General features: G+C 39.4%; 1 protein-coding gene across 2 annotated transcripts; it reads left to right on the top strand.

Annotated features, from left to right (window-relative positions):
• The first annotated feature begins 22,627 nt into the window (after window positions 1-22,627).
• On the top strand, window positions 22,628-24,231 carry LOC149263961 (uncharacterized). 2 transcript variants are annotated; one of them, XM_089388690.1, is made up of 2 exons: window positions 22,628-23,252; window positions 24,116-24,231. In XM_089388690.1, exons 1-2 carry the CDS (start codon window positions 22,908-22,910, stop codon window positions 24,131-24,133), a joined length of 363 nt encoding a protein of 120 aa, XP_089244816.1. In that variant the 5' UTR covers window positions 22,628-22,907; the 3' UTR covers window positions 24,134-24,231. The 2 variants fall into 2 exon arrangements, with proteins under 2 accessions (XP_089244816.1, XP_089244819.1); XM_089388693.1 differs by having other exon boundaries at window positions 22,629-23,252; window positions 24,113-24,231.
• The last annotated feature ends 381 nt before the right edge of the window (window positions 24,232-24,612 follow it).

The raw sequence follows: 24,612 nt of genomic DNA, 5'->3' as shown, positions 1-24,612 counted from the left end.
GGATTGATTTAGTGAAGGAGAACCAAGCGATCTCCAACACTGTATCGACATAATACACGTGGAAGCTCCCTCATCAATTATAGTCCGATGAATAGGCCTGTTTTTTACTATCACTGGGATCTGGAAAGCCATTTGATGAGGCAAACGCGGTGTACTATTTTCTAGATCAAAGATTATTAGGTTCGGGTCCTGAACATCAACAGCTCCTATAGTCGACAAAAGTAATTTGTGTTGTGCTGGGCATGATTGCAGCACTTCCAAAACCGACATTGCTGAGGGTGAAACAGCTAAGTCCTCAACAATGTTATAATTCTGGGCCGCTCTCGCATGTGGATTGAAAGCAGACTTTCGAAGTATACCCTTGGCGGGCGGTTTGATTACTAAGTCCGGGTTAGGTTTCTCGATCTGTAGTGGATAGGAACCGGGAGCTGAGGTTGATGGATTGGAATGAGAAGATTCTGCTTCTTTGCCATCAACAGGACTTTTACTACCATAATCTTGCGATCGAGTCGCAATCCGTACATGAGACATCATCAATATGGGTTCTTCACTCGCACTCGAGGAAGAACCTATCATCTTACTCTCCTGCTTTGGAAATGGATCTTTCAAAACAGCAGGAGTTGGGGAACCTTTGACGATTTTCACAACCTCTGCCCGATGAGGGCAATCTCTTGTAAAATGATCCTCTTCACAAATAAGACAAGGATAACGAGGTTTGCGCTTTTCGTCATTGGTTTCCGACTTTTCAGTTTTCTCCTTTGGAGTTTTGTCTGCTTTATTCTTCTTCTTGCCTTTCTTTTTCCCACCGGATTTTGATTTAGCCGTAGATGACTCTACAGCGTGAATATCGGCGGAAACTTCAGTAGAAGAATCTCCTGTCGGGGAATCAGGTAAGGTTATAATAGGAGAAGAATTCTTTGAAGACTTCTTCTTACTTTTAGTGTTCACCGTACCAATCATACCATCAGCGGCATGAGACCCCGAAGGAGCAGCAGCGATTTGATTTGACTTAGGAAGATCTGGGATCTTTTCGTGTAACGTACCTGACTGAGTATAAACTAAGTCAAGGTACTGCGCTTGAGAAATCACTTGCTCCTCAGTAACTACTCCGGCCTTAGCTACGTCTTTAGTAATCTTCGGTAACAATGATTTAACAAACCATTCAGCTAATATTTGGTCCGGGATAAAAACTTTCACTAACCGCCTTCGACGTCTCCATTCATGAATATGATCGGAAATATAAGTGGACGTCGATTGTTTTAATGAAGTTAGTAACTCCGTGCCATTATCATATCTGACCGGCAACTGAAAATGAGTTAAAACGAGGTAGCTAACTAGCTAAAATTATAAAAAGAGGCCCGTGGTAACTCAATGTACCACTTGGCCGCAAGACCAATGAGAGTACGCTGGAAAAGACGTAAGCGGATCGAATCATCCGAGATGGAATTAGAGGCACACCAGAGGTGGTAAGTCATCACATGATTCAACGGGTCCTCTCCAGACTTACCTTCGAACTTGGGAATGTCATTGGGCAACTTATTTGGCATTGGCGGCCAAAACGGAAGATAATTTATTGGATCGTTCGTTAGGCGCGACAAGTCTGGTAAATCCAAAGTTGCAATAAACGGTAACTGCCGATTAGGATCCCTAAAACTCTGGGTCACGAGACCAGTCCCAGGAGGAGGATATCCAGGATAACTAGGAATAGGAATCGCGTTCGGGATATTGTATCCTACCGGAAAACCAGCATTAACCGGACCGTACTGGGGTTGTTGTGATTGTTGATAAGTGTACCCAGGATACGGTTGATACTGGTAAACTGGCTGCTGGACAGCAGGACCGAATTGGTACTGTCCCTGGTACGGTTGATAAGTGAATTGTGGTTGACTTGTGACAACCGTACTTAAACCAGGTTGTCCTACAGGCATCTGAACCGTAGTTTGAATCGTGGATCCAGACGATGGTAAAGATGTCTGAGGAGTAGTTACAGAGACAGTAGAAACCGGAGCTGTCGATACTCCAGAAGTAAGTGGGGTAGATTGAACAGATGTTGCGGTAGTTGCAGCAGTCGTTTGAGATGGAGTACTAGGTGCAATAGGCCCAGACTGAGAAACTACCGAAGGTACAGAAGTTTGAATATTAGACTGGACTGGTTGCTGGGGTGAACCAGAAACTAGGGGTTGTCCAGTTTGAGATGACAACTATACACTTGGCTGCAATACCTGTTGAATTTGCGATGGATCCCACACTATGTTCATTCCGGGTATTGACCCATAACAGGTTGAGGATATTGAGATCCATAACCAGATTGAGGGTAGGATTGATAATTGAAAGGTACATTTCCCTTACCTTGAACATAAGATTGACCTTGGGGTGGCTGGAAACCTTGACTCGAGTACTGACCTTGGGGTAGATACCCTTGAGGTAGGTACTGATACTGGGGTTGACCTTGAGGTATAAATTGATACTGAGGTTGACCTTGGGGTACATATTGAGGCTGGGGTTGACCTTGAGGAATGTACTGCACCACGGTACATACTGTCCTTGAGGTTGCCCCCCAGACACAATTTGTGTACCTTGAGGTTGCCCCCCAGGCGTTAATTGAGGCTGCCCCCTAGGCGGTAACTGGCCACCTTGAGGTTGAGAACTGGGAATTGAACCTGACATCATATAAATGTCTCCTACGCTCAACGGTTTATTACCATTGTTTCCAGTTAATAACCCATGTTCAATGGGTTGAGGAGATGCTCCCGCAAAAGTACCAGAAAGTGACTGATACCCAGAGGGAACAGAAGGACCGTCGTACAAAAAGGATTCAGGCGATTGAGTAAACATGGACGACTGACCAGACATATTTACAGGAGTATAAATACCTCCAGGTGGATAAGGAGCACGAGGTGGAGAAAAACTTAACCCTGAGTTGTCCAAATAATTAGTTAAAGAAAGATACCAAGTAGTACTTCTAGGTGGACTGTAAAAAATGGATTCACGCTCCCTTAGATCAATAGTAGGTTGATTTTCAGGGATAGGGACGCCTATTTCTTCTTCTGGAGCAAGTTCTTCAATAGCTATCAAACCAGAAGGAAGATTTTCGGTGATGACTCTTTCTACCCTAGGTGAATCAGGAGCACTAGAAGTTGGAGTAACAGGTTCAGATATCTCAGGTTCTTCGCCTATATCACTAGTAGATGAAAAACTACCAGCAAGCTCGGAAACTGCAATAGCTTCAGGATTATAACCTGTTTCTAGACTTTGGTAATCAGGATGAACTACCAACGAAGACTCTCCTTCTTCAGGTGAACCTACTTTACTGCCACTAGGAGTTACGAGGACTTTCAAACCTTCGTAATGACCCGGGACGTCTTCAGGAGGTTGGCCCCGAAGTCTACGGGACTTCCTCAACAAATCGGCCACGGTTACAACCTCAGGAGACTGGCCCCGAAGTCTACGGGACTGTCTCGGTAATTCAGCCACAGTTAAAACTTTTAACTACTGCACACGCAAACAAAGTAAAATCTCAAAGCAAACCGCCTAAAGTCTCTAAAGAACCAAACAAATTCGAATCACACGCCTAAAGAATCTAGGGCGTCAAACCATACACAAACAGTAACCTTCCGGACCGAAAACACTAGTTGGTGATGAAATCCAACATCGCAGAATTCAGTACAGAAGTGGCGGGTGGAACAGTTACCTCGGCAACCTGCTTAATGAATAGACTGGCACAAGTTCCTCCACTTTAACCGTCTCGAGTGAAGTGAACCCCCCAGAAAATCCAAGTGAGTCTAGCCGACGTCTGCTCCAGGTACAGTGGGATCTTCCCTCCACCGTCACCTTGGGTAGAACCCTAAAGATAATAGTCACTAAGGTTACCAACAACAACAAATACACCTGGGGAACAGTCTACGATCCGATAGCACGCAAGGGCAGAGTAACAAGCTCAATCCCCTTGCCGGCTCCTTGACAATAATCCAAGGTTTACCGACAAGTGACCCCAGGCTCCTCGACAATGGTCAATCCGAGATTTACCGTTTGTAGTACGTGCGTATCTGGCGTCGTTCCCAATGAAGGAGGATTGATCCCCTCACTGGTTCGGACACGATCTCGTGCTTCTACTTTAAGAGGAGCTTTCCCAGAGCATAAATGTAACAGTTGGATTTATCCTACCACAAGATGAGCTACTTGTTTGGTTTTGCTGTCTTGGAGAGTTAATTACTCTCCTACTCCAAGACACTAGCCTGATCTATATTGGTGTTTCAGAGCCCTAGTAAATAAAAAGTTACTAAGTTAATTTTACTTTAAGCGTTAATTTTATGGCTTTCTTTAGGACAAAAGGTAGTGGAGATGAAACTGATGGTGTGTAGACTCGACTCAAATCCACTAAAAAGATGCACCTAGGATGATTTAAACTATTTTTCCTTTTCAATGAATTCCCTAGCTAAGAGAGTTGGAGAATGCAAAATTTATAAAGACAACTTTCTTGGCAATGAAAATCAAAGAAACAATCTCTTTATCTTTTCCAAATCACACAACACATGACCACTAATTATTTCACGAAAATTCCTTTCTCTTTTCAAAGACTTCAAACACTACAAAAACAAACTTTTTCCCAAAAGAGATTTTTGTATTTTTTCCTATTTTAACAAAGCATGTAAAACTACTTAACAAAAATCAATTTTAATATCTATAAAAAATCTACCTAAAAGCAAATCTAATGAGGTAAAAGCCTACAAAATATAATTCCAGGATGTTTTACTCAGTTACAATTCAACCAAGGGCTAGTTCATGCAAAATCATAAACCAGTCAAAAACAAAAATAAAAATCTTTTGTTCTTTTTCTTAAGAATGAAATTCACAGCTTTAACAAACAAGCTCTCTCGAAATTCCACAAAGAGACAACACAAAGGTAGGTTTCTCACAAAGGTGGATTTTACGAAAGGTCCGACTCTTAAGAAGACTGAAAAGACCAGGGATATCCAAGGTTTTTACAACTTCTAAAGCCAAAGTCACTACAAGACCAATACAAAAATGAAACCTAGGGTTATAATTTCTATGAACTTCACTAAATCCCTCGATGCTAATGAAACAAGCTTAGATGAAAACTTTTGACAGGTAACTAGTGGATCTGGGCAGCAAAAAACAAATTATAAACAAAATCTAATGGATAAAAAGGAAAAAATGGAAAATTTCTAGACTTTTGACAGGGTACGCAAGCAGCCTATTTGCACAGGTGCGGCCACGCTCTGTGTACAAAGCTGCAGTGCGTACAGGTACGCACTGTGCTTAACGCAGAGGGTGCGTACTGCTCTCAAAACCAAAAAAAATAAAAACTAACTTAACCCTAAGCTATTCCACCCAAATTCACAGTCAATCAGTCAAAAACCAGAAAGAAATCGACTTTTCTCAAATCAAAGTATCAATCAAAAGAGAAATCAATCAAATCCATGGATTCCCCAGTGGAGTCGCCATTTTGTCATGCGGAAAGAGTCAATTTTGCGGACAAAACTGACCTCCCTAGAAGCTAAGGCTTTCTAGTGACAAACAAGACAATCAAGCACTATCTTTCCCTAAATATGCATTTAAAATACAAGCAACCAGGTGTTTAAAGCATACCTTTAGTCCAACGTTGTTTGTAGCAGCCAAGCCTCTCCGATCCAGATGAGCTCCTCCTTCTCCTTGAAGCCTGCATTCACTAACAAGGAAACGACTACATAGCACCTGAATAACTCATATAATAAAACATATTCATCATAAAGACCAAGGAGTTTATGAAACAAATTATATATAACAACTTGTTGAGAAAAATGAACTTAATTGTATTAATTGGAAACAAAAGAAACCATTACAACCAGTGCCTTGGTGTTGTGCAGGTCCCTCCCAGGGTCCAGCAAGAGTTCTCCTTTACTTTGATCAGCTCACCCACTTCCAAATGAAGCTAAGAAAGGATGGGAATCTCTCCTCTCAAGCTCTATAAGGGAGTCCTAATTTCAGCAGCATCTACCCTTAGGAATGTTCAGCTTTCAACCTCCCCTCCCTCTGGCCCAATGCCTATATTTATAATGCTTTGGAGGAAGTTAATCAGGTCCACCATCAATGGGATAAGCCACTCTTTCAATGGGATAGCTCCCCTCTTGATGGGATAAGTTCCTCTTTCATAGGGATGCATGAACCATCTGGAGGCGCTCAATACACGTCAAACCATCTTCTAGAATGCTCTAGAATCGACCACAAGTAACTTTTTTGAAGTAAAACTCGCGCCTTTTGACCTTTACAGGAGTACGCACCCACCCCTTTACAGACAGAGCGTACAAGTACGCAGGTATTATGAACTTGAGGTGCGTACACGCAGGTAAGGGTAAGAGAAGCTGCGTAACCAGAGTTATATTGACTTTTAAGGACTTTCTCTCTTTCTTGGGGTTTGACATGAGGAGCAGAGGTGTAAGACTTGCCAAGGAGGACAGTATGACAGTTGATAGAGCCATACTGACTGTAAATAGTCATGGTGACAAATTTTAGTGTAACAGTGAGGTGGGGTGATGTGAAGCAATAGTCCCAAGAGTTGCAAAAATTTGGGTAGGGCCCATTGAGGTGTTTTTGTCTCATGGATCATTACCTTACTACGAGGGCCCATAGTATTCAATATTAGGAGGATAAATGTAAGTCAAATACTAAGGAGTGCATAGCATAATTGGAAGAAGAGAAGGAGGCTCAGTAGCAGAGTCAGCAACAACACAATTTTCCCAGTATACAATTGCAGATTGATTTAGTGATTATTTGTATTTATTTTTTATTCTTAGTTGCAGATGTTGCAGTAACAACAACAACAATGAGAGGTGTTGCATGCAATACATTCCAAAGGTGTTGGATCAGGGTAGATGTGAATCCCTTTCTTGTTGAGAGGGAGTGTTGAAAATGGCAACAAGAAAATCTTGATTTAATTTTCCCTTGAATTAAATTAGGAGAAAATTGTAATTCCACATCACAAGACAACAAGAATGTGTTAACTAAGTTAATTTCACTTAGTTGGCTCAGTTAATTAGACTTGAGGGCTTAACTTGTGTCATGTAGAGTGGTTCCTAAATTTTAGGAGTCTAGGATGACTTTAATTTGAGTTTTAATAATTTAGTTTAGTTAAACTGAGTTAAAGTTAGTTAAACTAGTTCTAACTGTTGAAGGAACTAGTAGAAGGTCTAGTAGTCGGCTGCAACTTCAATGTTCAACTAGTTAACTGATAATCATCCATAATTAACTTATGCATGAATGAAATTTGAGTTACCCATCTGATATTGGAGTTCAAGGGCAATGTACTATCAGTTGTATAATTATCCAAGTTGTACAGGTGGTGCATACAGTCAGAGAAGGGACTATAGGGATTGCGCAGGTATGGATGAGGAATTTCCCTAAATAATAGGGGCTAATTCCCAAGGAAATAGGGACTTGGGCAAGAAGGAAATTGGTTAAGTATTGACTAGGGGTAGCTTGTGAAGCAATGTGATAGATTATACTTGTGCAGAGATTGTTCAGGCTTGAACACACATTGTATTTCTTCTCTATTTTCTGACTAATACAATACATATAGGAAGGGGTTTTGAGTAGTTTCTTTCCCCTTAGATAAATCTCTGAGCATATGTGATTGAATCTTGTACCATGTTTATGTTGTGATTTATTGATTGATTAATTGTTTCCGTTGATGAGTAGAGTATATTTAAGTCTTTTGTTTAGAAAATTACATAAGCAGTTTGAATCTACAAGGGATTTCTACGAGAAAATATTTCCTTTCGAAATCCAAGGAAAATCTCATGTAGATCTTGTTGCAGGTAAGAAATTATCCATCAGAGGGATCCTTAAAGCAAGCCCAACCCCCTTGGAGTCCCCTAAATGAAATTAATGCCTTTCAATTATTGGGGTCTTGCTTGTCCCTTTAAAAAATAGCTTTAAAGAGACTTTTTGAAGTAAATGAACCAGATACTATCTTCCTTCAGGAAACCCTTGGCAACAGTGTACATATTTCCTTGTGCCTTGAATCCCTCCTAAGGGGCTGAACTTTCTTGGTGGTAGATTTCGTTGGCCACTTTAGGGGTATTGCAGTGGGTTGGAATCCACACCATATTCTTGCTTGTAATGTATGGATCATGAAGTATGAGTTTTCCTCTCTGGTCCTGGGCCAATCTCTTTCACTTATCAACATGTATGGTCCATCTCAAAATCATATAGAGTTCTGGGAATCGTCTCTCTACAAATCATTTTTTCGATCAAAAAATGTCATCATTGGTGGTGATCTAAATTTCTCGTTGGGTCCTTCTGAATCATGGGACCCCTAGGCTAGGTTGAATCTGCAAGTAGATTTCTTCAAGAGCAGCATTTCTCACAGTTTTTTGGTAGATGTGGAACCTATAAATATATCTCCCACTTGGAGGAACCAACATTCGGGGGGGGGGGGGGGTGATTGGATTGCTAAGAGAATTGGCATGTTTCTCATTGTTGAATCTCTTCTGGACTCTCTCCCCCTGGTTAGAAATTGGACATGTGAGGGAGGTATCTCAAACCACTCCCCCATCTTTTTAGACATTAAAGGTCCCCCCAAGAAGCCTTCTAGTCCTTTTTAGCTGAATTCGGGTTCGTTAAACAATGAGGAATTTTTATCCCTGGTAAAATCCAATGAACCCCATTCACCTTGATTTGAATTAGATCATTATATTATTTTTCATCCATCTCGATGCATTTGGAGTGGAAAATGTGGAGGAATCAGCTAACGAGACCATTTTTACCAGCGGGACCTAGTTTGGCGAAACGAGGTTTGAAACGTTCCGGGAGCGTTTTGAGGCATCAAACTACGTTTTTTGGGGGTAAAACTTTACCGCTCATGTGCAGAACGTTTTTGTGCTATTCTACACACAAAGATATTCCCAACGGCGCAATAATCACGTCAACCAGAGTCCGTATGAAAAAGTTATGCTATTTAGAAGTTGACCTTCCTATTTTCACACCTATAGTTTGGGAGGATGTCGCGTCAGTGCCCATTATTCATGGAAAAGTGGTTAGCCACATGTTTTTTATGTAAAAGGCTCTAGAAGAGTCTATTTTGTAACTCTAGTTAAGAGTTGATGTAGTCAAACGAGTTAAGAGTTGATGTAGTCAAACTTGACCACTAGTAGGCTATCGGGCTGTGTTATAACCGGGCCACTAGGAGGAAGAGGCATTCCATTCTTTCGAGAGAATTTTGTTCCATAACTAAGAAAAGATAGCCAGGAGAGATAGGAGGTAGAGAACACAGAGAGGATCTGTGCATTGTAGCATCCCACGGGCCACGGGCATTACTTCTTTGTACCTGCAGCCATATTTCCAAACAGAGAAAGAGAGTGAAGCGGCCTCACCTTCCAGCTGGTTTTTCTCCTGAAAGGGTTTCCCAGAGAGCATATCTCGTGTCTTATGTGTGTGTGATCTTGTTTTATTCGTTCTCTACTTTTCTTCATAATTTATATCCGCATGCATGCACTAATTATAGTAAAATATAAAGATCTACAAATTAAATAAGACTGTAATAGTGTAGAATATCAGATTTTTTAATATAATATTATCAGATCTGTTGTGATGAACTATCCAGTGGAATATCCATAGTAATTTACAAATCATTTGGTATTAGAGTAGGTTTCTTTAGGTATTTTGTGGAGATTTCAGGGATCTAGATCAGCGAGGTCGAAAATCGTAAAACCTAATCATGGGTGACAAATCTGTAAATCAACCTCGTGATCCTGCAGAGGTGAGGTTTTCACAGCTCGAAGAACAAGTCATGGATATAAATCACAATGTAAACCTCCTCATGGAAGCCCTAAGAAATAAGCTGGGGATGTTTAGAGAAGAAGGGGATTAGAATGTAGAGGACAAATCAAAAGGGGGATCAGGAGATCGGGAAGACGCAGAGAACCAACCGAAGAAAGAACCCGGAAAATATCAACCCAATTCGAGTGTCGTGAACCAATCCCTGTTTAAAGTGGAAGAAAAATTCGATATCAAGCCATACCATGATGAAATCGACGCTCTGAAGCTGAAACACTGGTTGTAGCAACTATAAGTTTATTTCAGCGTCCATAAGATCAAAAGGGTAGAAGATCTCATTCACGTGACTGAAATTGGAGGGCCATGCACTGACTTGGTGGGAAATCCACACGGAAACCATGAGGTTGGAGGGAGAACCTCCAGTGACTAAGTGGGAGGATTTCAAAACCCTCATTAAGTCACAATTTTATCCCATTGGGTACATGGAACCAGTGAATCCGGTGGCATTACTTCAAGAAAAAGTCGAGCCAAGTGTGCAGGAGTACACCACAAAATTCAGAAAGATGGCTATAATGTTGAGTATCTCTCCAAGGAACCCAAATGTGCTCCTCAAGTATTTAGGTGGTTTGCAGCACCATTTGCATGAGCACGTGATGTTTTTCAAGCCCAAAACGACAGACGAGGCATGTGTACAGGAACAGTTCCTAGAGAACATAGGCCTGAAAAGAGCACAATTAAGTGGAATAAAGAAAAAGGAGCAACAAGACGCTTCTAAGGATGGGAAGAAGAAGCAAAAAGGGGGAAAAGATAAAAATACGGCAGCCACAACACACCAGTGCAAAGATCCTTGCAACCACTGCAACATTGATGGCCATACAAAGGAGAAGTGTTGGAATTTGAATCCAAAGCTAAACCCAAAGAATAAGAAGAAAGATAATAATAAGAAGAATCTCATGGCCACTGATTCGAGCAACCAAGTTGAAAGTAGCTCGAATTTGGATGAGAAGATCGTCTGTACATCAATGTAGAAGGAGGTGAATTTGAGTAGCCTTCAGCAACATGAAGAGAAAGAAATGACCAAACTCTTCCATGTAAAGATACAGGTCAAGAAGACGAAGATTGATGCCTTATTTGACTTAGGATCATAGGCAAATCTCATTGCAATAGATCTGGTCAAGAAGTTGGGGCTGGAAGTTCATGATCATCCAAACCCATATCCACTGGGATGGGTACATAAGGATGCAGAGTTGAAGGTAACAAAACAACGTAAATTTAGATTTGTTATTAGTGATGATTTTATTGATGAAGTAGATCTAGATGTCGTTCCCCTTCATGTATGTGGAGTTGTGTTTGGGAGTGCATATATGTGCTAGGAAAATCTACTTTCAATCAAGGAAATCTTCCACACCATTGATAGATCATAACCAAGAAACCACAAGCATATGCCATCCATGCCAAATCTAGTGTGGAAAATATACATGCAACTCAGTACCTGCAAGAAAAACCCGTTGTAGTTGTTGATCCCGATGTCCTCTTGCGCTTTCCTGCTCTTCCTTTACCTTCTTACTCCAAAACTCCAAGTATGCCACACTCCTCCAAGAGTGCTCCAAGAAACTCTAAGTGTCCAAGAGTATGAGAGAGAGAGAGATATCCAAAACTGAACTAACAAAAGGTACAAACTGATCCTCGGAAACCTTTTTATCAATGAAGCCTCTATTTTCTTCATTTTCCATTATTTTCCTTCATTTTCCTCCTCACATGCAACCTGTGACCTTTCACCTCCCTTTTCTCCTAATTTCCATTATTTTCATTAATAAAATGCCAATAAATTCTACTTTGCCTTTCCAAAGCCTTTGCCATTTCCTTTGCCAATTTCCTTAGCCATTAATTAATCACAAGTGATCCCCATCCCTATGTTTTTTTCCTTACATTCAGCTTGGAATATGTGTCCCATGACCAAGGTCTTATTTTACCTTTATTAATTTTTACATGGATTTTTGACTAGGGTTGTTACAGAACCCTCCCCCTTGGGGGAACACCATCCTCGGTGTTCAACGACACCTACAACCAAAAAGTTGTTGTAAACAAAACATACTGCCCATGGAGCTTTATAACTTAGCTCGTTGCAATATTTACAATGATCAACCTACTGAGAAGTAAACCAACATGACAACCATAATGACATGACACCCATATTGCTTATTGAAGATTTATAGCATAGCTCATGGCGGTATTTACATCCATATACATATGTACATATACCGAAACATATACCAAAAAGATATACCAAAACATCATACCAAAACATATACCGAAACATATACCAAAACATCCGCTCAACCAATGAATATATAAGGATACTAACCCGCATCTGATCGCCATCTCCCATGTAGCTTCATTGGGCCCAAAGTGCTTCCACTGCACTTTAACCTACTCGATTGCTCGATTCCAGAGCATGAGCATCTTTCTCTGTAAAATGCAATGAATTTCCGCTGAAATTCTCCTTCTAGATCCACCTGCAATATAGACTAGTCAATCGCATGGTCAACATATTTAACATACTTCTTAAGTAATGACACATGGAAAACATCATGGACTTTCATTGTCAGAGGAAGTGCAACTCGATAGGCTACTGGCCCAATCCTCTTAAGAATCCTGAAAGGTCCAAAAAATCGAGGTGTCATCTTGGCACACGATCCAATCCGCAAGGAGCTCTTCTTTGACTTGATGCATAAGTACACTGGCTCTCCAACTTGAAAATCCTTAAACAACCTGTTCTGATCTGCATAGTTCTTATGCCTATCTTGTGCTGCTATCAGATTATTCTTGATTACCTACATTTCTTGTTCCATTTCTGCTAGCATGTATGGTCCAATCAATACCCTGTTAACTGGATCACTCCAACTAATAGGAGTATTACATCTTCGCCCATAAAGTGCCTCAAACAGACTCATCCTCAAAGATTCCTAATACCCATTATTGTAAGCAAACTCAACCAATGAAAGATATTCTTCCCACTTCCGTTGTTGATGCATCACATACATCCTTAACATGTTCTCCAATATCTTGTTGACCCTCTCCATCTGTCCATCTGTCTGCGAATGATAAGTTGTACTGAAGGCCAACTTTGTACCTAATCCTGCAAAAAACTCCTTCCAAAACTTGGAAGTGAACTTTGCATCCCTATCTGACACAATATTCTGCGAAACACCATGCAATCTCACCACATCTTTGATGAAGACCTATGCTACATCATTCGCTAAGTATGTAGACTTCACTAGAATGAAGTGCGTTACCTTCGTCAACCTGTCCACCACAACCATGATGGAATCATGTTTCCTATATGTCCTCGACAAACCTGTGATAAATTCCATGGAAATGACCTCCCATTTCTACTCTAGAATCAAAATCGACTGTAGTAGTCCACCTGGGTGCTTACATTCTGCCTTCACCTGCTGACAATCCAAGCACCTAACTACGAACTTGGCCACGTCTCTCTTCAAATGCGGCCAATAGTAAACCTTCTTCAACATCATCAGTGTCTTCTGATATCCTGGGTGACTTGAATATAGTTTCATATGAAACTTGCCAAAAATCGCCTTCTTGAGCTCATTGTTTTCTGTCACATATATCATGTCTCTAAACCTGACCAATCCATTTGCCATGAGACAATAGTCCACATCCCGTGCACTTGTAACTGCACCTATCCCTGTACTTGTACTTTGTTGTAACTTATGCCTTAACTCTATGTACTTGTTATCCTGCTACGTGCCTGTAAGATCTGAGCCTGTAAATATGTCCCATAAGAGCTCATAGTTATTATATGGTTCACCTTTATCCGCTTGCTAAGAGCATCTGCGAACCTGTTCTCTTTACCTTTAATATACTTGTTCTCAAAGTCAAGCTCACTGATCATGGCCAACCATCTAGCTTGCCAGGCATTTAGATTCAGTTGGTCAAATAGATATCGCAATTCACTGTGATCACTCATCAATACAAATTGTCTGCCAAGAAGATAGTGCCTCCACATCTTCAATGCATGAATGATCATTGCCAACTCAAGATCATGTGTCGGATAGTTCTACTCATGCTCATTTAGTTTTCATGACTCATAGCACACTACCTATCCTTCCTGCATAAGGAATCCACCAAGCCCTCTCTTGCAAGCATATGTACATACCACAAACTCTTTGTCTGGATCTGCGATCTTTAACACTAGAGCATGTGTCAACAACTAATTTAACTGCTCAAAACTGGCTACACATTCCTCTGTCCATTCAAACCTCTTTCCTTTCCTTTGCAATGATGTGATAGGATAAGAAATCTGTGATAAGTTCCTAATGAACCTCCTGTAATACCCTGCTAACCCCATGAAGGATCTCACCTCATCCATGTTCTTAGGAGCTGCCCACTACATGATAGCTCTTACCTTTTCCGGGTCCACTGCTATGCCTTCCTTGGAAACCACATGTCCCAAGTAATGTACCTTAGTCTGGATGAAACTAAACTTGTTGAGCTTAGCATACAATTGATGCTCTCTCAACAATCTCAATACTACTGCTAAGTGCTTGACATGCTCTTCTTCATTTTTAGAATATACCAATATATCATCAATGAACATAATAAAAAACTTGTCCAAAGAAGGATGCAACACACTATTCATCAAACACATAAAAGTAGTTGGAGCATTAGTCAAACCAATTGGAGCTACAACAAACTCATAATGTTTGTACCTGGTCCAGAAAGTTGTCTTGTGAATGTCATCTTCTTTAATGCGTACCTGATGATATCCTGATCTTAGATCAATATTCAAGAACGCTGCTGCTCCCTTCAACTAATTGAACAAATCATCAATCCTCGACAATGGATACCTCTTCTTAATGGTCACCTTGTTCAACTGCATGTAATCAATGCTAGTACTATCCTTCTTCTTCACAAACAATACCGGTGCCCCCCATGGTGATACACTTGGCCTAATGTATCCCTTGTCAAATACAACCTCAACTCTACCAACTCCGGTGTGCTCATCCTGTAAGGTGCCTTAGATTCTGGTGTTGCGCCTGGTACCAACTCAATATAAAGGTCTACTTCCTTGTGACATGGCAACTCTGAAATCTATGTGGAAAATACATCCTGAAACTGTTGTAGAACTGGGTACCTGCTTAAAACATTTGCATCCTCAGCTTCCTTACTTTTGTCACTAGAAATATGCACTACAAATAACACACGCCCTTTCCTATGACTGCGTTTGGCCTACATAACTGTCACCATTCTCACTGATGTTGTTTTCTTCTTACCCTGCAAGACTCTTTGTCCCCATTTTCATCCAGGCACTCAATAGCCTTGTCATAACAATCCACCTTGGTCCTATAAAGATCCAACCAATTCATACCCAACAACATACTGTATGATCCTAACGACAATACATTCAAATGTGCTGAGGTAGGCATACCATTCAAATCAAATGCACAAGCTCTTACCCAACTGCACTATCCAAGACTCTACATGTACTTCTTTATCCAAACCACACTTACCCACTAGGTCAAGATTAACATAACTATAATTAGATCTAGGGTTAATCAAAATAGAAACAACTTTATCACAAAACTTACTGTCCATCTCGATAATAGGCGCCTGGTGATTTTCCTGCTTGTTATCCAGCACTGAATAGATCCTAGGAATCCTCTGTCCAACATCTCCCGCTCTCTGTGCCTCCTGAGCATTATAGATTTGTCGTCTACCACCCTGATGCCGTGGAAAATATCTCCTGTGATGCTCTCCTCCACAAGTCCAAAACTACAAAGGATTCCAACCTTCATCCTTATTCTACTCCTCAGATCAAATTCCTTGTCCTTTGTCAAATCCATTGAACTTCTTAGATGGTGATACATTCTCTTTATTACTTGTACCTCGAGGTCTTGCTCGCTTCTTGTCCCAATTTCCTTTTTTTTTGCATTACCTTTCGATTCTGACTTAGTCTCATATTTGCGTTTCGATTGCTCATAAGAATGATTTATATTTTTGATGGCTTCCTCCAATGATTTAGTCTCATCGAACTCAATCTTGTCTTTGAATGCTATTGACAACCCACTAATGAATCTCTGAATCTTGGCCTTCTCCTCCTTGAGGTAAGGCATATACCTCAATAGCTCCAAGAATATGCTAGTGTACTTCTCATCGGTCATGGATCCCATATTCAGCTCATAGAATTCTTTTGCCCTGTCATCATAGTATCTCTCCGATAGATACTTCTTCCAGAATAGCCTCTCGAACTCACTCCAAGTTAACTCCTCCTCATAAATATCCCTGACGTTCTTTACATCTTCCCACCAGATATTTGCTTTACCTTTAAGATTGAATGTAGCTATTATGGACTTCGTGTTCTTTGAGTAATCGTGTAATCTGAAGAACTTATTCATTCCAAGCAAATATGATTTTGCAACGTGTGACTTCTTCATCTCTCCATCAAATGTATGTGGCTTTTCTTTCTTAAAATCATTTAGAAAATATCCCTTGTCACTCCTCCTATAAGGATGATAATGATGATGATCATAGTGCATGTCAGAACTAGAACTAGAATAGTACATGTGTCTATCACCTCTCCTATCCGGAGTGTCCAAGAATCCGACATCTTTGATCGTGTCATGTCTATCCGACCTATACCCACCAGGAGACCTCTAAAGGATTACTACAATTAACCTCTGCTTGTTTCTCCCATGCCTGTATGATTCTTTCATTGTTTGCTTTGCAATTCATTATTTTTGTCTTCAAGCTTCTCAATGTGTCTGCTAAGTTAGAAGAATTCCCAACACCATGTTGCTCATATGATCCATAAGGAGAATCTCGTGAACTGTAGTCTACCATTCTGCTAGTCATATTGATCTCTTTCCTGCAAGGCATCTTATGTTAGATAAACTAAATCATAAACAAACCAATGTACCTTAACATCGTGCGGGGAGGATATCTCGTGCAAGATCAACCAATCAACGTAATACATGTATAAGGATAAACACTATAGCGTGTAAATATGTAGCATATAGATAAAATAACATATAAACATCATTCCAACCATAGTCCAGTCATCAATGCATGACCATATCAATCACATACCATGACCTCATGCATGACAACAACAACCATACCAATGTACACTTGACAACATGTAAGCACTTGACATGCATAAACAACGCATAACCAATCATACACTCATGACGACACATCCCACAACAACACCATCAACCTTCACATGGCGACATCAATGCAACCATGACCAACACCATGCATATGCAACAAGCACATATACCACAAGCATAAGGAAAACATATGTAATTGACATGAATGCATGACCAACACACCGCCCATCCAGTTCAAGGGGTGAACCATGCTCTGATACCACTCTGTAACACCCTCCTCCCACATCTACCCAAGTAACCAACCAACCAAGGTAAACATGTGACAAAGAGTTACTACGATATGATTCAACTCCCCATGTGTCAGTTAAGGAAGTGGAACCAATAGAACACACCACATAGACCTTCTAGACATACTGCAGAACCCCCAGGAGCCATCCAAACCTTCTTGGTGACTAGCCCCTAAGACAAACTAACCTTTACTGCATTAATCCTCCAGTCGCTCCCATGACATGGGTGTGAGTGCGACTAGGACCTTCGAGTCGCTCCGACAACGTGGGTATGTCTGCGACTGGGGACCTTCACAAGTAGCTTTGTGCCTGCAAATTTGAATTCCATGCCACTTTTTGAGACGGGATTCAACTCACTACCAAGAACTCCATCACACTTCGAAAAATGAAAGATAACAACGAAATAACGATACAAATGCAATTACTTGAACAAGGGCTTGACTGAACCCCTACTAGCCATGGCCGACATTTCGTCAAACATGTCACAAAGACACAATCTATAGGTTTAAAGAACAAATATGAGCATATGGGTCTCATACTTATCTGAGAATAAATAAGAAGAATTGATGCCACGTCACAATAACTACACTACTATCTATTGAGCCATATATTCATTGTACATTTAGTGATTAACCAAAACATGATGAGAGCCATACATTTTCACTGTCATAAAACTCATTCATAACCAACATATAACCAACAAAAATATCAAGGATATAACAACCATATAAGCCACATATAAACAAGTATATTTACCCATAAAATACCAAGGAGAAAGAGAGCTCTTATTGATGATTGCATAAGCTGACCAGGTATGGGACTTCCACGAACCACCTGACCGTAGACTAGGTTGAACCAAATCTTTCTTCCATCTAGTGGTCCTCGTGCCATATTCCAAACATGAATGTGGGATCTCATAAAATAAATAAATCAAAACTTCCAGGGCTTCCAAAGGCTAAACTGCCTCAACCCTTAACCAATGATTCCACCTCACGGTCAGACATCACTAACCATCACTAGATTGGTCTCTACCCAAGTTGTCCAGGGCTCCAGAGCGTTTGTTCTAACCAGGGCTTTTAGGACTAGTAACTCAACCCATAGTTGTCGCCAGGCTTCTAGCATTTGTCCAACTAGGGCTTCCAGGACTAGTAACTCAACCCACCAAGGGCTTTCGGAGCGTTTGTCCAACCAAGGCTTCCAGGACTAGTAACTCAACCCACCAAGGGCTTTCGGAGCGTTTGTCCAACCAAGGCTTCCAGGACTAGTAACTCAACCCAAGATGTTACAGGGCTTCCAGGAACTAATAACTCAACCCACAGCCAAAGGCACAAGAAAACCAACCAAAAAACAAAAGTAAAACCCACAACACCATGGCTATCCAGGAAATGGAAAGGCTAGGCAAATCCATTGTCAATCCAGGAAATCCTCCATGCCAATGACAAATCATAACCAAGAAACCACATGCATATGCCATGCATGCCAAAACTAGTGAGGAAAACATACATGCAACTCGGTACCTACAAGAAAAACCCGTTGTAGCTGTTGATCCTGATGTCCTCTTACACTTTCCTGCTCTTCCTTTTCCTTCTTGCTCCAAAACTCCAAGTATGCCACACTCCTCCAAGAGTGCTCCAAGAAAATTTAAGTGTCCAAGAGTATGAGAGAGAGAGAGAGAGAGAATAGAGAGAGAGCTCCAAAACTGAACTGACAAAAGGTTACAAACTGATCCTCAGAAGCCTTTTTATCAATGAGGCCTCTATTTTCTTCATTTTCCTCCTCACATGCAACCTGTGACCTTTCACCTCCCTTTTCTCATAATTTCCATTATTTTCATAAATAAAATGCCAATAAATGCCACTTTGCCTTTCCAAAGCCTTTGCCATTGCCTTTGCCAATTTCCTTAGCCATTAATTAATCACAAGTGATCCCCATCACTATGTTTTTGCACAACATTCAGCTTGGAAGACGTGTCCCATGACCAAGGTCTTATTTTATGTTTATTATTTTTTACATGGATTTTTGACGAGGCTTTTACATGGCATAAGCACCTGGGCCACATGAGTGAAAAGGGCCTAAGAGTTCTTGTTGGTAAAACTCTATTTCCAAGTTTGAGATCCCATGAACTTGATCTTTGTGGGCATTGTATTTATGGTAGGCAACAAAGAGTTTCTTTTATGAGAGGTGACCATGAAAGAAAAACAAGTTTATTGGAATTAATACACTTTGATGTGTTTGGGCGAGTGAATCTTAAGTCTCTATAAGGAGCCTAATATTTTGTTTCATTCATAGATGATGCATCTAGGCAGGTTTGAGCCTACCTTATAAAAAGTAAAGGTGAATTGTTTGAGATATTTCAAAAATTTCATGTTGTTGTTGAAAGGGAGACTAACAAATTGCTCAAGTGTTTGAAGAAAGATAATGATGGAGAGTATTGCTCCAATGTTATAAGGAATTATTGTAATAAGATTGGCATTAAACATGAGAAGAATGTCCTTTGTACTCCCCAGCAGAATGGTATTGCAGAAAGGATGAATCACACTATCATGGATAAGTGAGGAGTATGTTGTCAAATTCTGGATTACAAAAGCATCTCTAGGAAAAAGCAATAAGGACAACTTGCTATCTCATCAATTGCTCACCTTCTATAGCCCTAGATGGTGGTATTTTTGAAGAAGTTTGGATTGATAAGAAGGTAAATTATTCTCACCTGATTTTTTTGGATGTGAAGTATTTATGCATATTCCCAAAGAGCAGAGAATCAAATTAGATGATAAATCAAGGAAATGCAATTTTCTAGGATATGTGGATGGTAAGTTTGGTTATCGTCTATGGGGTCCAATTAATCATAAAATTGTTAGAAGCAGGGATGTAATATTGATTGAATTAGAGATGTGTAAAAGGCCTACAAGTGATATGGAGGTCAAGAAAATTATCGACATGTTTACATAACAACAAGAAGACATCCCACCACTACAAGAATATAGGCAACCAATTCAAGAACAAGATGGACAACGACAAGAAGAAAAATTGCCACAACCATTACAAGAGATTCAATCGGAAAACACACCACCACAGTTGGTTCAAAGGTATCCACCCTCAAATTATATTTTTCTAATGGATGAAGGTGAACCTCATTGTTTTTAAGAAGCTTGTGAAGTGGAAACTAGCAAAAAGTGGAAGAAATCAATGGAGGAAGAAATGGACTCTCTATTGGAAAACAAAACTTGGGAGTTAGTGAAGCTTCCAAAAGGAAGAAATTCCTTACAAAACAAATGGGTATACATGATTAAACATGAGGGTGAGGAGAAGAAGAAAAGATACAAAGGAAGGCTGGTGGTGAAGGGATTTTCCCAAAAAGAAGGTATTGACTTTATAGAATTTTTTCACCTGTTGTTAAAATGTCATCCATAAGAGTTATCCTTGGTCTTGTTGTTACTTTAGACTTGGAATGTGAACAATTAGATGTAAAGACAACTTTCCTTCATGGAGAATTGAAGGAGGAAATTTAAATGAATAACCAAAAGGATTCAATGTAAAAGGTAAAGATAACCTTGTCTGCAGGTTGAAGAAGAGTCTTTATGGTCTAAAACAGACACCTCACCAATGGTACAAGAAATTTGATTCATTTATGTTGGAGCATGGCTTCAAAAGACTAGAGGTTGATCATTGTGTCTACATCAAGATGTATGACCAAGAAAAATATATTATATTACTGTTTGTATGTGGATGATATGCTAATTATTGGGCATGATAAGAACATGATCAATAGGTTGAAGAAATATTTGGGTAGTCAATTTTCAATTGAAAGATTTAGGTCCATTAAAACAAATATTAGGCATGCACATTATACATGATAGAAAGAATAAAAAGTTGTGGTTGTTATAAGAAAAATATATTAAGAAAGTGTTAGACAGGTTCAATATGAAGGATGCCAAACCAATTAGTACACCCCTAGCATCACACTTCAAACTTAGTGCTGATTTGTGCCCTTATGATGACAAGAAGGAGGAAATGAGTAAAATCCCTTATGCTTCAGTAGTTGGTAGCTTGATGTATGCCATGTCATCCAGATATTGCACATTCATAGGGAGTAGTGAGCAGGTTCCTTACACATCCAAACAAACAACATTGATAAGCGATATAGTGGTTTTTGAGGTATCTCAAGGGTACTGGTAATTATTGTTTATGTTTTGGTAATAATAATGTTGTTCTTGAAGTTTATACAGATACAAATATGACTGGAGATGTGGATACTAGAAAGTCCACCACTAGTTATTTATATACTTTTGCAGGTGCAATAGTGTCTTGGATGTCTAGATTATAGAACGCAGTAGCCCTCCCCACAATAGAGGCATAATACATAGCCACGACAAAAGCCTGCAAAGAGATGTCGTGGATGCCTTGATTTTTAGGAGAGATGGGAATAAAACAAGACAAATATGTGTTGCTTTGTGACAATTAGAGTGCCATTCATTTAGCAAAATATCTTGCATATCATTCTAAGACAAAGCAATTTATTGAGTGTTAGATGATGGGCTGCTAGAATTGGAGAAAATACACACTAACAATAATCCAACTGATTTGTTAACAAACATTTTGCCAAGTGATAAGTAGAAGCTTTGTAGAAGCATGATTGGAGTAATGCAAAAATCATGAAAGACATCTTGGGAAATGATTAGTAACAAGGAGAGAGAAACAATGTCAAAAATATTCACTCAAGCTTCTATTTGGTCTGAAGTGTGAGATTGTTAGGTGTGAGACCAAATCAAAGTAAAAGTTGTATGCACCCATTGTATTAGTAACCCATGGTATTGTCCATGTATTGGGCCCATTGTATTGTAATGAAATTTATTTTTAGAGGGCGTGAGTAAAAAGAAGTGAGTGGAATGTAATAGAATTATTATTAATGTAATAAAAAAAAGTCTAATCCCTTCCCCCATTGTTCTCCTTGGAATGATGTTTTCCAAATAAATCCGGTGTCTAGTTTATGAATACCCTTCACACAATAACATTATACAATCTACAAAACATTATTTGATGTAAAATAGGTGAAATCTAATTGTTCTATATTTTTGCTTTTTTCTTAAAATGATGATGTAATGCTTCGGAAAATGATTACTTTTGATTACTTAAAATGCACCAAAAAATTCAAAACCTTAAAAAAAATTGTTAAACTATATAAGTTTAACAACTCAAATTTACTATTCCAACAATTTTTAACCAAATTTTAAATAAACAAATAAAACCAAACCTAAAAATTATATTTATAAATACCACATTATATTACCATTCATTTTTTTAAAACAAAGAGCCTCTCCTATCATTTATGTTAGGACAAGGATGATTGTTACCTACCAAACCAAAACAAGTTGAAAATGCGCACCCATTAATTTGTATGTGAAACTAAGTTCATTGAAAGGAGCCCGGTGCAACATATGAATCCTCATTAACAATGTTTACACCACTTAAATTGTGCAATTAGAAGAAATATTAGCGTTATACCTTGCTTTGGGTGGTTAGTGGATTAGTACTTAGTTCCCTTTAAATACGCCATTTCAATGAAAATTTCAAACTGGCCATTGCAATTAAACGTTCGGAAATTTCAATCACCATCTGAATAAATGGCGAGTTCAAGTATTTGCAGGCCATTCCACGGCCTCTAGATCGCAATTTTATCCCTACCCATTTGATATTCTGGAATGGTTTAATAGGAATGGGATTGGGAATGAGGCTGTTGACAGCCACCGGCCCATTTTATGCAGAGTTAGATCAGGATGGATTATGTACTGAATACACAGATTGGCCTAGGAAGAAATCATCTCAAGAAGTTTCAAAAGATGTTAGTCCGGATAATGGGTGTAGAGGAGTGGATTTTGTTGCAAGTTTTCCTCCTAAGAGGATTCACAAAGCATTTGTCACTCAAGCCCAAGACTGCAACCAGGCGAATGAAGATTTTCAAGTAAGTGACAAATGGTTTGCCAATATAAATGAAACAGAGGACAAGGGGAAATATTTGCATTGGATGTGTCTCTCAAGTTCAAGATCCGCGAGCCCCAGTGTGAGTAATTTGGTTTTTGATCTTCCTTTTACATGTTTGGGTATTTTGGACTGGGTGCTTCATCAAATATTTTTGTTGAGTTCTGCTCATTTTCATTTGCTTCTGTCCATTATTTTATAAATTTTAGAGTAGTCTGTACCATATAATGGTTATACAAAATCTGCAATCAGAACGGGGAATGTAAAACAAAGAACATGCCCAACTTCGATGTCCTATCTACGTCATATACTAAATAATTATGAACGTGTTAATGGTCCGTTTATCTGTTCTGAAACACACGAGAATGCAGACCTGCCATGGAAATTCATAAGATAAATACTAAAATACATATCCAAGGTTCAGAAAACACTGTAGATTGTCAATAGGGTTTTGGTTCAAGGGTGATATCTTGTTCAACCATCTATCAGGTTATAATTTAAAAGGTTGTTCCCAATCCCGGTTATGTAGTTGGGATCAGGTATAAGTTTTGGACAAATATGGTAGAACAGTCCCATTATTGTGACATTTAAGCCTAACATAATTTGATCCATTTTGAACCGTTGGCCTTTCCTGCATGGCCAAATCTGACAGTTCTTCCTATCTAACAATAAGTCATTTGAAAATAAAAAAGATAAATAAGTTTCACCATATATGATCCTGTAAGTGTTTTTAGTCCTATTTAATGATGAAGTGCCATTTGAAAAAAATGAAAGATTAGGTAGGTTTCATCATTTGTGATTTTAAAGTTTTGAATGGACATTTAGAAACTAATGAATCTTGTATTTCGATATGGGGTTGAATCAAGAATACTTGGATTATGTAACTTGGCTTTGAAGCCTTGCTTCTGATATTTGCTATTTTACTTTGTTCTTTTGTTTCAGTAGTTACGGAGCAGAGGCTAGATGAGTCTGATCACCACAAACTAAGCCAGAGACAGAAGCAGATTGACTATGGGAAAAACACTTTCGGTTATGAACGTTATATTGAACTTGTTCCCAGGTATGCATTTCATTCGTAAAATTCGGCCCCCTTTGATGCCAGCAGGATTTTTTTCGAAGGAACTCAAACCTTTTTAGAATATATTTCCATTCCACTGACTGCAAACCCTATGTAAGTAAAAAAGGGTCATTGAGGAGTAGGGAGTTTTCTTTTCTTTTTGTTTTATTGTTAATATGGGGAGGGTGGACCCTTTATCATCACATTCTTTATATATATATATATATATATATATACAAGAGAACTATCTGTATTTCTAAATTTGAATTGCTTTTGACATGATTGATTTAACGATCTTTCTCTCTTCTATTGGTTTGTATTCGAGTAGCACGTAGGATGTTCTCTCCTGCACCCAAATACTGAATGGTTACACTTTGACAAGCAA

Source organism: Pinus tabuliformis, chromosome 6 (genome assembly GCF_031772625.1).
Source record: "Pinus tabuliformis cultivar Carrire ecotype Pingquan chromosome 6, CPIR1, whole genome shotgun sequence".
Classification (NCBI taxonomy): Eukaryota; Viridiplantae; Streptophyta; class Pinopsida; order Pinales; family Pinaceae; genus Pinus; species Pinus tabuliformis.
This window is presented reverse-complemented; position numbering and strand designations above follow the sequence as displayed.